General features: G+C 37.8%; 1 protein-coding gene and 1 long non-coding RNA gene across 2 annotated transcripts in view; one reads left to right on the top strand and one right to left on the bottom strand.

Moving 5' to 3' along the window:
* The window catches only part of LOC143680796 (complement factor H-like), an 83,195-nt gene extending 73,434 nt beyond the window's left edge, over positions 1 to 9,761 (bottom strand). The window contains exon 1 of the mRNA XM_077157301.1: positions 9,590 to 9,761. Coding sequence (XP_077013416.1) covers positions 9,590 to 9,647 — 58 coding nt within the window. The 5' untranslated portion in view covers positions 9,648 to 9,761. The remainder of the gene's footprint in view (positions 1 to 9,589) is intronic.
* Positions 1 to 15,305, top strand: part of LOC143680798 (uncharacterized) — a 149,809-nt gene that overhangs the window by 108,367 nt on the left and 26,137 nt on the right. Inside the window, exon 2 of the long non-coding RNA XR_013174179.1 lies at positions 283 to 445. This is a non-coding gene — a long non-coding RNA (uncharacterized LOC143680798). The remainder of the gene's footprint in view (positions 1 to 282; positions 446 to 15,305) is intronic.

Here is a 15,305-nt window from a genome sequence, read left to right as displayed (position 1 = left end):
TGTCTGATAAGACTCTAGACAGAAAGGAGGCACATGTTATTGCAAACTGGAAGGAAGGTGACCCTGGTTTTAAAGTGGCAGAGAATTCATCAAAACTGACTGATGGCTTTAAATGGAAAGCAGATTTAAAAGCTAAGGTATCCAAATTAAATGTGTTAAGTGCAGCCTGGTTTCCCCTTGCAGTTTATAGCAAAATGTGATGGGAAAGAGATAAGATGAGAACTGAACTCTTGGGTACAAAGGAATCAGAAGTTGATGTTCTGCAAAATTCTGAACTTCCAGGAAGGGAGACCCCAGAGATTGGCGCCGAACATAAGGATGTGACTAAATGTGGAACCAGTCAGCTGTTTCAAAGAAAGCCAGGATTGGAGATGGAGTTATCTAGAAAGGATTTGTGGAAATTCCTTCTGTCTGATGGGCACGATCCTTGCCTACTCCATGGAAGGTAAACAAGAGTGTTGTGGGATCTGTATAAATGGAAATGCTGCCAATATGGACTAAAACACTCAGTTGAGGGACAAAGTGAAGATAGGATATCTTCAGAGGAATAACCATGTAAGTTGAGGACAGAGTACCCACCCAACTACTTGGAGAGGGTGGGTTTGCCTCAAAGGCAGGGGGTGGGTCTTCCACCTCCTTGCAGTGGAAAAATTGTGCTGCCTTGGTCCTTGGAGGGTGTGGAACACATTTTTTGGGGACTGGGGAGAGCCTGGCTGCCACCACATGTGGGGTGGGGTATATGCTCCAGAGATGGCAGAGAGTCTAAATGTGGCCCTGATGCTTGGAGAGGGTGGAGCTGAGTAAAAGGTGATCTCCCTGATGTCCTCCAAATTTGCATTTGAAAAGAGATGAGCCACTGTGTAGACCCTTGGAAAGGGTGGGGCAGCTGCTTTCTCAAGCCCCAAGATAAATGACTCTCAGACTTTGAAAACTAAGGGAATTTGCCCTGCAACTTTTAGCAACCATATGGGTACAGTGAGCCCTGTGTTACTTTCAATTTCCCCTTCTAGAAATGGGAATATGTATACTATGATGGTACTGCCTTTGTATATTGGCAGCAGATAAGTTGTTGTGGGTTTTGCAGATTCAGAGCCAGAGGAGTATTTTACCTTAGGACAGACCATGTCTGTAACAAACTTTGATGAGATTTTATACTGTTTATGATTTTGTATTGTATTTCTATTGTTACTTAAATTGTTTAAGGCTTTCTGATATTGCTATAGAATGAACGTATTTTGCATTTGCAAATGATAGGATGTGCTGGTTCGAATCTGTGGTGTACCCCAGAAAAACCATGTCTAAATTCTCATTCAATGTTGCTGGGCAGAGCTTTTTGATTGTTTACATGGAGCTGTGCCTCCAGTGCATGACAAGATCTATCTCCTTATCTGATTGCAAGTAACTGGCTGAGTCCAAATTTTCTCTACTTATAAAGACTTCAATCATATTGGATTAAGTCTTATACTTGATTCAATTTGCCCTCAACTGAATAGGATTTGGGGGATCCTATGAACAAATGAGTCCACACCCAGAGGACCATGGGTTAACACTTGAACATGTCCTATGAGGGACATTATTCAATCTCTAACCCCTTGACAAATGTAATTCCCTACTCATGTATTCTCCCTTAAAATGAAAGAGGCTATTGAAACGTGACCAAGGATGTGTGCCTCTATTCAAAACAATGGTATTTGAGACTGTCCAAATATGTTGGGCCATAGATTTTTTTTTCCTGTTAAAAACAGCCATTAAGCATTTGAAGAAAAATTAAGAAATCAAGGTTATCATTATGTGATTTTAATCAGTAGTCTGTGAGGAAAAGGATAGATTTGGAACAAAAGTGGCTTTTACTTAGAACTAAGATTATTGATCAATACTTAGCAATAAAGATTATTGATATTAATGATTTATCTTGTGGAAAATAGTTTCCATTCCCAGTGCCTTTGCTTAGCATCTCCTGTCCTAAAGAAAACAAGACATAAAGGGTAATTTTGATTTTTTAATTTGTGTTTGTACTTGTGACCAAGAAGTGAAAAAAAAATGAAGGAAAGTGTTCTGTAAATATGTAGTGTTGCATGTGGGTGTGTGTGTGTGCATGATTGAGTGAACTTTTCAAGAGAAGCAAATCTTGGAATTGTATCATTCCTAGGAAAACAGTGAAATTTTCCTTTTGGAAACAGTGTGCACTAAGCAAGAATTTTAAGTGGAAATCTGTGACTTAGAAAAATAATTAGAATAAGCAGACGTTTGGATGAAGAGGATATGTTCCACTGAGATGTATGTCTACATAAAATGGAGCACCTGAAATCATACATTCCACTCATTGAAAGTGAGAATGAAGTTTTATTCTCAATTTTATCCTTAATACAAAGAAAAGGGCCTGACTTAAATGTGCTTAATAAGTTACATTTTGATGATTGGATGACAGATTATCTATTTAAGAGGAACTCTGAAAGTAAAACATATGATGGAGCCTAATGCTGAAGGAATGGATAAATGCCTTTCTGTGTTTAGTAACCATAAATACTATGAAGAAATATTGAGCAACACAATATTTCCTTGACCGAGACAGTGCTCATTATTATATTTCTAAAACTATTTTATTAACAGTGTTTGAAAGTGAAGGTTGTTCAGAAAGGATGTTCTCCTAGAAGCTAACTGTGGGCTCAAGCCAATTTTTCTTAAAAATTTTAAAATTAACTCCAAAATTAACTCTAGTTTTTGTAAAAGAGGATAATCAAAGTAAGATTTATACATGCAATTATGAAACATATGATTCAAAGTTCAGAAGGACTCCCCCTACAGTATGGCAATATCTGTAGACATCAATCTTTTAGAAATTCACTCCACCTGTGAGTCCATGTAGAATACCACTTCAACTTGTTGCATTCTCTGTGGCAGCCCACATTCAATCCTAACTCAGTCCTTTTCATGAATGTTTGCAAACATCTCAGATAATCATTACCATGCTACAGCCATATCTTCTTGATATTATTCTTACAGTATATCTAAAACCTTTCAACTGGCTATAGTCTCACTTCTAAACCATGGTAATTTGAGCCCATCTCTATTAGTTTGTTAAAATTGTCAGATTGCAGTTTTAACAATGTTTAATGGAATGATGCTTAAAAAGAGAGTTTATTGTGTAACAAGTTTACAGTTCTAAGTCCACAAAAATGTCCAAACTAAGGCATCCAAGGAAGAATACCTTGGCTCAAGCAAAGTTGATATCTGTCACATGGGAAGGCATGTGGTTGGCCTCTGCTGGTCCTTGTTCCTGTTTTCATTCATTCCAAATTATAATATCAGTGGTTTCCCGTCTGTATCTGTGGGTCTGCACTTAGCTACTCTGGGACACAACCCTGTGTCCTGGCCTGCTTAGCATCTCATGGGAAGGCACATGGACATATCTGCTAGGCTCCAAACATCCCTGTCTAGGCATCTGCTCTCTCTGTTGGCAGTTCTAGGGCATCACCAAAGCAATTGTTCTCCAAGCTTCTGTGTGCTGCGAACTTTCTCCAAAATGTTTCTAATTTTAAAGGGGATGTATTACATCTCCACGGAACCAATCCATTCACAATTTCCACCCCACAATGCTGAATTAGATGAAAAGAAACCTGGAAGCCCCCAGAAGATTAGATCAAGAAAAAGTCATGGCTCTTCTGGGGTATATAAAAGCTTCAAACTGGCACACCTGGACTTTTAAATGTGGCATGCTAAGTAGAACACATAATATGGATTTAATTTTTGGTGGGCAAAGGACATGGCTGACATTACTTATTTGGCTCTGAGCAACATCCTTCCATTAAGAAAACTAAGAAATATAGATTTTTTTCCAGCAGCAACATCATTGTTGATTCATGTTAGACCCACAGTTAAAATCTCCATGTTCTTTCATTTAATTTCATAATTTCCTCAACTGATAGTAAAATAATTTACTTTTCACAGCAAAAATCAGGCTGCAGAGGATGCAATGTAACTGTCTGAGAATTGGACATCCCTGGAATTAGGAGTCCTGGGTTTTTTTGACTGCTCTAGAGCTGTTTTTAGACAACCAATATTTAATTAGCTATTGAAGCTTTCTGGTCCTCTTTCTATCTTCAGAGTAAGAGGCTCATGCTAACTGCTCTCAAAGTGGATCTTACAGATATGAAATTCTATGTTTTATTTTTCTGAGGTATTGTATTTATCATTGAGAGTTGATTCCTAGAAAAATTAATCCTCTGGTTCAGAGAAAAAAATACATACTTAAAAACTATAAAAAGAAAAATGATTGATACATTACAAATGTGATAACAAAGAAAGATAACATTATCTTTACTCGAAGGATTTGGACTCCATTCAAATTTAGTGCACACAACATCTCCTCTTTCACTGTATTCAAAATCTTTGTTACATAGATATTGAATTCGCTCCTTCTCTCTATAAATGCTCTTGTGAGCTATAGCACCTCCATTGTTAATCTCTGGTGACTTTCAGGAAATATTTAAATCATTGGGAGTAAATTTCAAAATTTTAATAATGAACTGAGTAACTGTTATCAAGACTTAGGTTAATAAAAACAGAAAATTTTTTTCAACTAAATAATTCAGCCAGTCATATAAAATATAATTTCTGTTTTGACTAGCATGCTTGATAAATGATTTATTTGTTGCTCTTAACATTTGTTTTTGTAGTAAGTTAAATTTTAACTAAAATAATGTTGCTTATGTTTATTTGAGTTTGGGGTCAGTGGCTCCTCTTAAAACAAATGGTGGCCAGTGACATTTTATTATACAAAATCAAATACAGAGATTTACTGTGATAAATATTTTTACTAAGTAAGCTTTAAAAATCATGAACTTTCTGCTTTTATATTATAGAGTAATAGATTTCTGCAATAGTTTGTTGAGGAACTTAATTTAAGTCATTGCCAATACACCTCTGAAATGTAACTGACCTGTTTTAGAGTCTTTACCCTCCATCCAGTTTTTCTATTTAAAAAATCAAAACAAAACCTGACCACCATCTGTGGTACTATCTTCTCTCAATCATGTTTCTCTGGGATTATATCACTGTAACTACTTATCTGAACCTGTTCAACTGCTTTTCTAATACATCTCCTTGAATATAACTTAGTGAACTTTTGTAGTGTCACTTATTGTTTGCTTGATTCTCATATCAATGTGAGTAAAAGCAAATTTCTTCAACATGGTGTGTACAGCATCTCAGAGCCCTGCACAGGTCTATCTGTAACCTGTCCCTGACTTCTCCACCTGCATCCTACACTAGGGTCCCTGGGAACAATGAACAGCATCAGCAGAGCTTCATGCTCATTGAAGTCTCACTGCAGTCACATCTGATGACATTTGTACATGCTTCTCCACCACATCTTTTATATAAGAAACCTGACTTTTTCATTTAAGACTTATATGTCTTATCTGAGTCATTTAAGTCTTATCATTAGGACATATTATCATTTAGGACATATCATCAAGACAACTCTTGGCCTTTAAGACATATCATCAGCAGTTATAGAAAGTTTTCACTAACCATAGCTATATCTACTTGTAAGGATGCAAGCTTCAACACAGGCCTCTAGAATACACTGCATTTGCTATGCTGAATATAAATATCAGTTTATCATTATTGACTCTAAGTATAAGCTTGCTCAAAAGGACTCCTAAGAACATGCCTGCCTTTCACTGTGGGTAGATTAGACTAAGGAATTGTGAAGAACTTGAAGATTTTGTATAGTGTTAAGCAGTAAATGTGGTAGCAGTTTCTGATATCAGTATCAATAATATGAAGTATGTTTTTAAGTTAAACAACTTGATTATAATATTTAACTACAAAAACCAACATCATCAGATTGGCCATTGTGTAGTTTGAAAGGATTATGTGACCTAGAAAAGCCATGCTCTAATCCTGAACCAATTTATGGTGGCAGATGCTTCTTTGAATCCCTGCTGAGTACTGTAGGCTGGAAACTTGATTAGATTGCCTCCACGGAAATCTTATCCATGCAATTGTGGGTGGTAACTTTTGATTAGATGATTTCCATGGAGGTGGCTCTCCACCTATTGAAGGTGGGATTGCTTACTGAAGTTCTTTAAGAAGGAACCATTTTGGAAAAACCTTTACACCAACAGAGCCATTAGACCCACGAGAGCTCAGGCAGCCAGAGACCTTTGGAGATGAAGAAGGAATACACCCTGGGAAAGCTTCATGAAGTGAGGAGTCTGGAGAGAAAGCTAGCAGATGGTGCCATGTTCACCATGTGCTTTTCCAGTTGACAGAGAAACCCTGAACTTCATCAGCCTTTCTTGAGTGAAGGTAACCTCCTCTTGGTACCTTAATTTTGACATTTTTGTAGACTTGTTTTGATTGGGACATTTTCATAGCCTTAGAACTGTAAACTTGCAACGTAATAAGTTCCCCCTTTTAAAAGCCATTCTGTTTCTGGTATATTGCAATCTTGCAGCTAGCAAACTTGAACAGTCATGATACAAAATTGAAAGGTATTATAGCTAACGTAATCTTGGCTTACAATTTACTATAGACTTAACTATTTGAGGCAAAACTTCATTTAGTGGCTTCAATTCAGTTCATCAAGTATTTATGATACCCTCAAAGTGCAAATATAAACTGAGGATGCTTCTTAGAAGAGTTATTTGAACACAGAATGTTATCATGGTGCATCAGTGGAAATAATTAACACATGCTAATCTTTTAAAATTAAAAAAAAACTATACTGGAAGCCCGTATTACCAAATTGCATCTATGTAATTTTACATAGATGCAAATGCTTGACATCTACTGTATCTTCTATTGTCAGGTAACCTAGGTTTTAATTTCATCTCTACTATTTATGCCTTAGTAACCTAGGATATGTAATTTTACTGTTTTAGATCACAGTTTCTTCAGATATAAAAAAGATGATTATAGTACATAAATCATAGATTTGTTTTTGAAGAAAAACTCTGAGGCTATACTTTATGCTTCCTCAGAGCTCAGGACCCAAGTTCATGTGCTCATTGGCTGGATAGATCAGAAAAGCACAGCTTTGGGGACTCAGGAATAAGCACCTGGTGCCTTTCCTGTTTCCCTGTCCTGTGCAGTGTGGACCCAGTGTACACTCTTCTCATGGGTACCTCACCTTGTTCCGATAGGGAAAAACTGACTTTGGAAACTCCTTTCCAACATGCCACCACTCCCAGAATTTTCTCTCTAAAGAAAAGCAGCTTGAGGCAAAAATGAAAGCAATGTAAGAAATTACTGATGTAGGCAGATGGGGCAAAAATTATCTGCCTTGAAAAACTGGAAGAGGGATAGGGTCTGTTTCCTTAGAAATAGAAGGTCCACTCAATCTCCTGAAAACATAGAACTCTAAAGCAGTTGATAATCGCAAGTCCAGGACAAGACACAGTCTCATAAATGGTAGAACGCTGCACTTGTCAATCATCTTGGTGGAACTTTCCTGATAAGATGGCTGACACTAGAGACAATCTCTTCGTATGTCCAGCTGGTTACACTATCAAGAAATAAACATGTCTGGTAATAAATCCCAGAGTTAACATTTTAAAATATTAAAATACACAGTGGCCAATAAAAGAGTACAAGACAAACAACAAAATAGGAAATGACAGTCGATCCAAAAGAGAGGGATAAAATCTAGAAAACACTAACAAAGAAGAGCAGATTCTGGGCATCCCAAACAAAGATCTTAAAAAATGATCATCAGAATGCTCAAAGAGATGAAGGTAGAAACAGAGAAATAACTAAGGGATATCAAGAAAACAATGAATAAGCAACATGAGAATATTAGGAAAATCATAGAAATTTTAAAAAGAAACCAAACAGATCCACTGGAATTAGAAACAATAATAACTGAAATTTAAAATTCTAAGGAGGGTGGCAATAGCAGATTAGAGCTAGCAGAAGAAAGAACTAGCAAACTTAAAGACAAGACAATTGAAATGAGTCAGGCTGAGCAGCAGAATGCAACAAGAATTATAAAAAGTGAAAATAGCCCAAGAGACTTCTGAGACACCACCAAGTGTGCACATTATGTGAGTCTCTGAAGCATAAGAAAGAGAGAAATTACATAAAGTAATTGAATACTCCTGCCCTAAATATAAGCCACAGCAGCCTTCCAGTTTCGCATCAAACAATAGGATTGTTTTAATGCATCAAGGCTATTGCATGTATGTAGGTTCTTCTTTTCAGAATTTAACCTTAAAAGTAACAACTGTAGAGGACTCCCGAATTCATCTTTTATGAAATATATTCCTTCCCTTTGTTTCATTATCCTATATAATTTTTTCATTATCATATAAATCATTCAAAACCTTTAATTTTTCTTTCCTGTATTTTTATCATTATTGTATTTTTAATGTCCACCACTTGACAACATATCTGTGAAGAAAGAGGCACTGACTCTCATAAACTCCTACAACTCCAACACTCTTGGAATAAATTGGCAGATAAAAGGCTCACAACAAATATTTATTAGAGGAATTAACAGTAATCTATTTCCACCACTAGAGCATGCAGAAGCAGATGCTTCCATTTGTTTTCGGTATCTTACTACCAATGCTCACAAATTCCTTCTGCAAAACCTACTACTTTTTTGTCCCCATATAAGAGCATGGGAAAATAGAATTCACATTCTCCTCAAATATATTCCTATTGTTCATATTGTTTCCTAAGAAAGAATTTCAATGTTCTAAATAATACACAGGAAATTTAAATTTCTGACTTAGAAACTTCTTACAATTTAGGTATTATCATTACTTTTTCATTAAATAATTTTATAAATTTAACAGTAAAATGGGATAAATTAATTTTTTATTCACATATATGATTTTGTAAATGTAACATAAGAAATTCAACTTTATGTGAAATTTAACCGAGTGATTTTGTGTCATTTCACTATGAACATTAAATACGTATTCTTTGAACATAGAAGAATCTTTCAGCTTTTCACTGTCATCTTGTTGATTTTCAATTATTGCCAACATTTAAATCATATCCTAAATTAATGAATAATTATACTTTATTTTACTAATCAAATTTATGAATTCATAATTTCTTTAGCTTAAGTATCCCACTTGTGTTATTGATTTAGAGGCTGGTAAAATCTATGAGGAAGAGCACCAAGGTATGGTTTGAGACCTTTTAGAGTTACATGAGGCCTGAACTTTTAAAGAATATTTCCAAGATTAAAATCACATAGGAAAATGTAATATCTGAGGAAAGAGCATTGGAGTGGCTCTACCCAAGTGGGTGTTTACTTTTAAAAACTTGACTGTGACAGTTCTGCATTTTTAAAATGACAGAATTTAAAAATATGTAATGAAGAATTTATTATTTTAGTAATAGAAATCATTTAAAATTTATATTTGCTTCAATATTTTCCAAGAACTGAGAGAAGCTAAAATTGATTTGCATTTATGTCTCACAATATGGAATATTCTTATCATTTATAATCTCACAACATAGAAAATTCTTATCAGTTAATCCAGCCAAAACTATAGACACATGAAAGTAGAAATGACATATAGCTGCATGTAAGAGAAAATGAGTGTTCAAATCTGTTTCAACTTACCTTTTCCCCCAGCAAAGGAAACCCACAAGCTGAGAATGACATTGATAAAGAATAGCATATTAGATATTCCTGATGGAGTATAAATGCATATATTCCAGTTGCACTACTTCAATTTGCAAAAGCCTTCAGTAGCAGTTATTAAGTGTGACTCTTTGAACTTGAAAGCATTAAATGCAGCTAGCTAATTGATGTCATTTAGTAAATATCAAAGTTCAAAAAGTTTTGCAAAATCAGGATTAGTTTCTATGAGTGGTTTCACAATAATTTGCTAAATTCATCATCTGCTATGCATGTGTACAACTTTCTGTGTAAGCAGAAATGGATTGACTAGAAAAATATTTTATTAAATATTAATCTTTAAGCAAAAATTTCTTGAAAATCGGTGAGGTCCTTTGTGAACCATTTGATTCATATTGAATGACTCTGAGTCTATGTCATGAAAACTTTCTTTGTTCTTTAGTTACTGTCACCCCATTTTATTACATTGGGATCTCTGCAAACCAATGAATATATTTGGAATGTAGCTAATAACTGTATATTCATGGGCTTCTAGATGCAATCTGATTTTTGAAAACTAATATTAATGATTGTGCTTTAAGAGACTCTCTATTTTAGGGCACAGTTGATTTGACTCATAACAATGGTTATTCTTCTGTTGGAGGAATATCACTGAAGACTCTTCTTCTTTAAAGACACTGTCCTCTCTCTTAGTAAATGTTTCATTTTTTCTTTTATTTTCATTTCAATATATTTTATGCTCAATTATTTTCTTATGTAAAATTGTTATGTAAAATTATCATGTAAAACAATCATCCTTTCCTTTAGAAGAACTGCTAATGAGCAGATAATTAATATTGAAAATACATGAGTGGATTCAGAATTGTGTATTTATTTATTTCTGTGCTATAAGTAGAATAAATTTAAGTGTTAACATAAATTTTAATATCATATATAAATACATATACAACCTCTGTGAGAATTGAATACTGTCTATCAGGCTCACCCCTCTATAAATAACAACTATAAATCCAACATGAAATGCAAAAATTAACTGCTTGAGTGACAAAAGGAAGCAGAAATTAACTGTTAAAATCTTGAAAGAATGGAATCAAACTGTGAGATATGTATTTATTCTGCTTTTCAACTGATGAAGCTTAACGAGAAAACAGAAATCTTATTTCAATGGGAATGCAAGTCTGAATCGGGGTTGGTAGAACATATGTCAATTTAGAATAGAAATGCAGGAAGAAAGGGAGGCCCATCAGTGAAGCCACCTGATCTGCAGATCAGCTCCCCTCAATTACTTAGTGTCTCTTCACTGAACATACATGAGGTGAAAACTCCAAGCAGCTCCATCGAAAAGGAAAATGTTGTAAGACTGAAAAATATACCGAAATGCACAGTGTTGAGAGAAAGAGATTGGAGTTCATGGCCAGTGTAGATTAACAAATTCATCATTTGTTCTAGTGAAATAGAGAACAAATGTTTTAGGAGTACATAGCAGGGCACAGAAGTTGATTAAGAAATATTCTCTTGAAATAATGCAAAAAAAAATAACTTACCCTGATAAAGCTGAAAGCCAAAACTTTAATAGAATAAAAGTCAATATTCTTCAGGTGAACAGATTAAAGTCTATAATCTCTATAATGTATTAATCACAATTTACATAGAAAAGTCATGCTACACATGAAGAGAAGCAGAAAATATAAAGTTTATTCAAGAGAAAAAATGAAACAGATCCCAAGAACCAAATGGAAAAATCAGCAGACTAAACATATCTTTGAAATGAATAAGGGAGCAAAAATAAGTATTACAGAATTTACATACATATATACATATGTAATAAATATGTATCTTTACATATATATCTTGGTTAAGAGATATATAATTTCATAAAGGAACCAAATTTGAATCTCAGAGCTGAAAATATAGTATCCAATCATTCTATATAGCATTGGAGAACATTCCCAACTGAATGAAAAATGCAAAGAAAAAGCAACCAATGGGCTTCAAAATAATTTAATAGACATTCTTCAAAATGATTTATATAGAGAAAAAGATGATTGAAAGAATTAATAAAGTCTTTATAACAGCTGAAGAAGTATCAAGTCTCCACGTCTGTATATCTGTACTTCCACAAGAGGAAATAAGGCATATACTGACATCTGCTGGCCCTTTCTCATGTGTTCTAGTTTCAGTGTCTCTATCTCCAAAATGATTGGGCATTTCTCTCTCTCCAAGCTATCTGGCTTTGTGCTTTTTCCTTTCTCCTATCATAAAGGAATAAGGCTTATCTTGATTGAGGTGGGTAATATCTCCATGGAAACAATCTACTGAAAAGGTCACACCCACAGAGTTATGCCCCCACAAGAATGGATTAAAAGAACACAGACTTTTTAAAAAAAATCTGAAAAACAGATACAAGCCAGTGTAGTGTAAAACTAGGAATGAGGCTCCGCTGGAGACTCCAGGAATGTTACGTGGAAACAGGACTGGAGCATGTAACCAGGAATGAGACTGCAAGCCTCCAGGTATGTTACACAAACAGAATGAACTGGGATTGAGGCTCCGAAGTTTCAGGAAGTAGATTTTATTAGACTATGGCCATGTGTGTCAGCTGAGTAGCCTCTGCAAGTCTCAGCCCTGATCAAAGACCAATACAAGATATTTATAGACAAAATGGCTGGTAGCGTTTTCCTAATATGGTCACTGGCTACATTCGAGGGAGGTGATTGACTGTTCATTGGTGGCCAGAACCAGGAAGGGTTGTGAAAGCTGAGTTTACAGAAGTGGATGAGCGGTTATGGGGGAAAAGACCTGCTACCAGGAGCTTGCCTGGCACATTCACCCCTTTGGTGCATGCTCACGCTACTGAGCAATTGCATCACTTATATCTCATCTTCCTGTTGTGTTAGGAACTGGTATTTACACACCTCCAGGACCTGAGCCATTGTTTCCTTTTCTACCAGAGCCTCTATGGAGGGCCATGGACTGCCTATTAGGAGCAGTAAGAGGCATGGCACAAGGAGGCATCTTCCTAGCAGGCTTAGGGTCCTGATAATCAGGGTTTTGAATCCCCCAAAGGCAGAAAATCATCCCCCAAAGAGTTCACATGGGCTCCAATTGTTCCATGTTTGTATAGGCACGTGGGCTAGCTCCCTCATCTGATTGGTTAGTTCTCTGGTGACTTTCCCTTGTTCATCTATTTGGAGGCAACAGTCAGTCCAATTAAACTTCCCACAAACTCCACCCTTATCTGCTAGGAGATAGTCTAGAACCAGCCTATCCGGACACATTGTGGCTCAAATCTTGTCCTGATTATCAGCCAAGAAGTTTAGGGCCATTGTGATCCTGTTAGTTAATAACTCCAACATGTCTTGAAGTTGGATGATGCAGCTAAGCATATAAATGGGGGTTCTATACCTCAAGAACCCATTTTTTGCCCAGGTTGCAGGTCCATGATCCTGGATTATTTGTACTGGGGGCTACTCATTATCCTTCCAATCCCCAATGGTAATTCCTGCACTTACACTTATTTTCTGTCTTGGAGTCACTGATACAGGGTATCTTAGCTGTCTTCCCCACACCAGAGGGGCTAGGACAAGGGCTGGTCTGATGGTTCCTACTGCGTGTGACTCAATCCACCCAGGATGTAACTGTCTATAGGCTGTCTCCTCACATATCCAATATAACACTCCTGGGCTGGCCAAGAGCCACAGATGCTCACATCCTCCTGATATTTAGTCAGATCAAATGCAGGGAAAGGGAATGATAGGCTGTCATGTTCCTTCTCTTTCCAGGTAGTTTTCCTGGTGTTTGTGTTGTATACCTGCTATCCTAAACATGGGAGCTCACCGACTGGTGGGGTGAATGATGAGTCCCATTGTGCCTTGCAATGTTTCCCCACCACAGTAGTGACTAGATACCACTGACTGCCCTGAGGCTCAGGGAATTTAGGGAGATTGATGGTTAGGTTCGTAGGCACTCCCCATTCCTGGGCTTCTCATGGCCACTGATTTCCTATTCCTGTTCCTCCACAGGCATACCATGAGGTGATATTGAGAGAGGAAGCTGTCTCCTCAGCCAGCTGTACAAACAGGTTCTGGGTGGGTCTGGGCATGCCTGACTCTTGTCTGAAGTAAGCGGAGTAAGGGCCCCTGTTTAGATCCAGATGGCAGGCCCATATTTTCCAGTGTAGCAGGATGGAACCCTGTGCCATTCATTGGCATACTGGCCCTGACTCCCAGTTAGGGAATCCCTAGAACTGTGTACATCTGTCTACCAGGAGGGCTGGAAGTGGTGAGCTCCTTAAGCCAGCTGAGTTAAAGTTGTACTGAATACTGGTACAAGTGGGTAGTGTCCCAAATATCCCTGAAACCTGCGCTGGTGGTTGGAGCTGACTGCCAAGCTCCCTACTACGGTCCTGCAGGCTTTCAGTCATGTGAGTGAAGCCCAGCACAGTACATGTGTTGAAGGTTAGATGGACTGTGGGTCTTCCTTCAGGGGAATGAGCAACAGTCTTTCCTTGGTAGACCAATGAGCATAGAATTACTTGACTCGGTGAGGTGGGATTATATCACACTAGGGGATCTTCCTTTAGGGTGCATACCGAATGCTGGGTTCCATTAAGAATACAGGTCTGAGAACTGCCCTTGAATGAATACTGGTTATAGAAAATTATGGTAGTTTCCACCCTTTTTCCCAGCATAGGTGGTCTTGAGGCATGACTGGTGTGCATCATTCCCCTTGGAAAGGCTTATGACCATGCTGAGCGGAAACAGAGGAGTGAAGCACATGCTGCTGACTATGAGGTCTACCACCACATGAACTGCGGTTTGGCCCAACCGCTAAACTATCGGGGACCCTCTACTCCTCAGCTTCTCACTGCTTGCTAGACGACACTGCCGCACGCAGAAAAGGGGCTCAAGCTGGGGGTCTGGGTCCAAGGGGCACGCGCAGGAGACCTCGCTGCGGGTATAAAGGACTGGAGGCTGAGCCAATTAAGGCATAAAGCGAGGTAGCTTTATTGTTGGTAGACGCTTATGCCAGGGCCGCCAGTAGCTAAAGACCATGAGGCTCGGCGAGCCCTGGATTATATACAGTTTGAGGAGAGGCGGAGTTAGGGCGTGGCCTCCAGGGGAAGGTAGCCAATCACACAGGCGCCATAGAGATGTTGTTCCTGAGTGTGCTTGTAGCAGTGAATGCTGGGCAGGTGGAGGAATAAGGAGAAGACCAATAGGGTTAAAGAGACAAGGCTGCATCATCACTAGTCGCCGGTGAGGCTTGTAATTCAGGGGTTTAGAAAAACTGGACGTGCCAAAATGGCGAGGGAGGGAGAGAAAAAGACTAAGCTACCAGGCCAAGAATAAAATTATGCCACAATGAACAAACAATTAGCCTCAGGGAAGGAATGGAGACACACACTCTGGTCAGTGGCTAGGGAAACCAGGAGGACCAGGATCCTGATTAGCAAGAACATGGGATTAAATGGAGTAACCCTAGGGACAGGAGCATTTGTAGGGAAGGGGAAAGCAACTCTTAGGCTGGTTCACAGCTCCTCAAGCTTTGGCCATGCATAGATCAGTCAGCTTCTGGAGTGACTGAAGCAGAGCTTGAAGGTCTCCTGAGGCTTCAGCCGTGCATTAACTAGCTGCTCCCATGAGCTAGAACAGGGCAACGATGATTGCTCAGGTTTCAGCCAGAGACTGGTGAGTTG

The sequence above is a fragment of the Tamandua tetradactyla genome, chromosome 4 (genome assembly GCF_023851605.1).
Source record: "Tamandua tetradactyla isolate mTamTet1 chromosome 4, mTamTet1.pri, whole genome shotgun sequence".
Lineage (NCBI taxonomy): Eukaryota > Metazoa > Chordata > Mammalia > Pilosa > Myrmecophagidae > Tamandua > Tamandua tetradactyla.
This window is presented reverse-complemented; position numbering and strand designations above follow the sequence as displayed.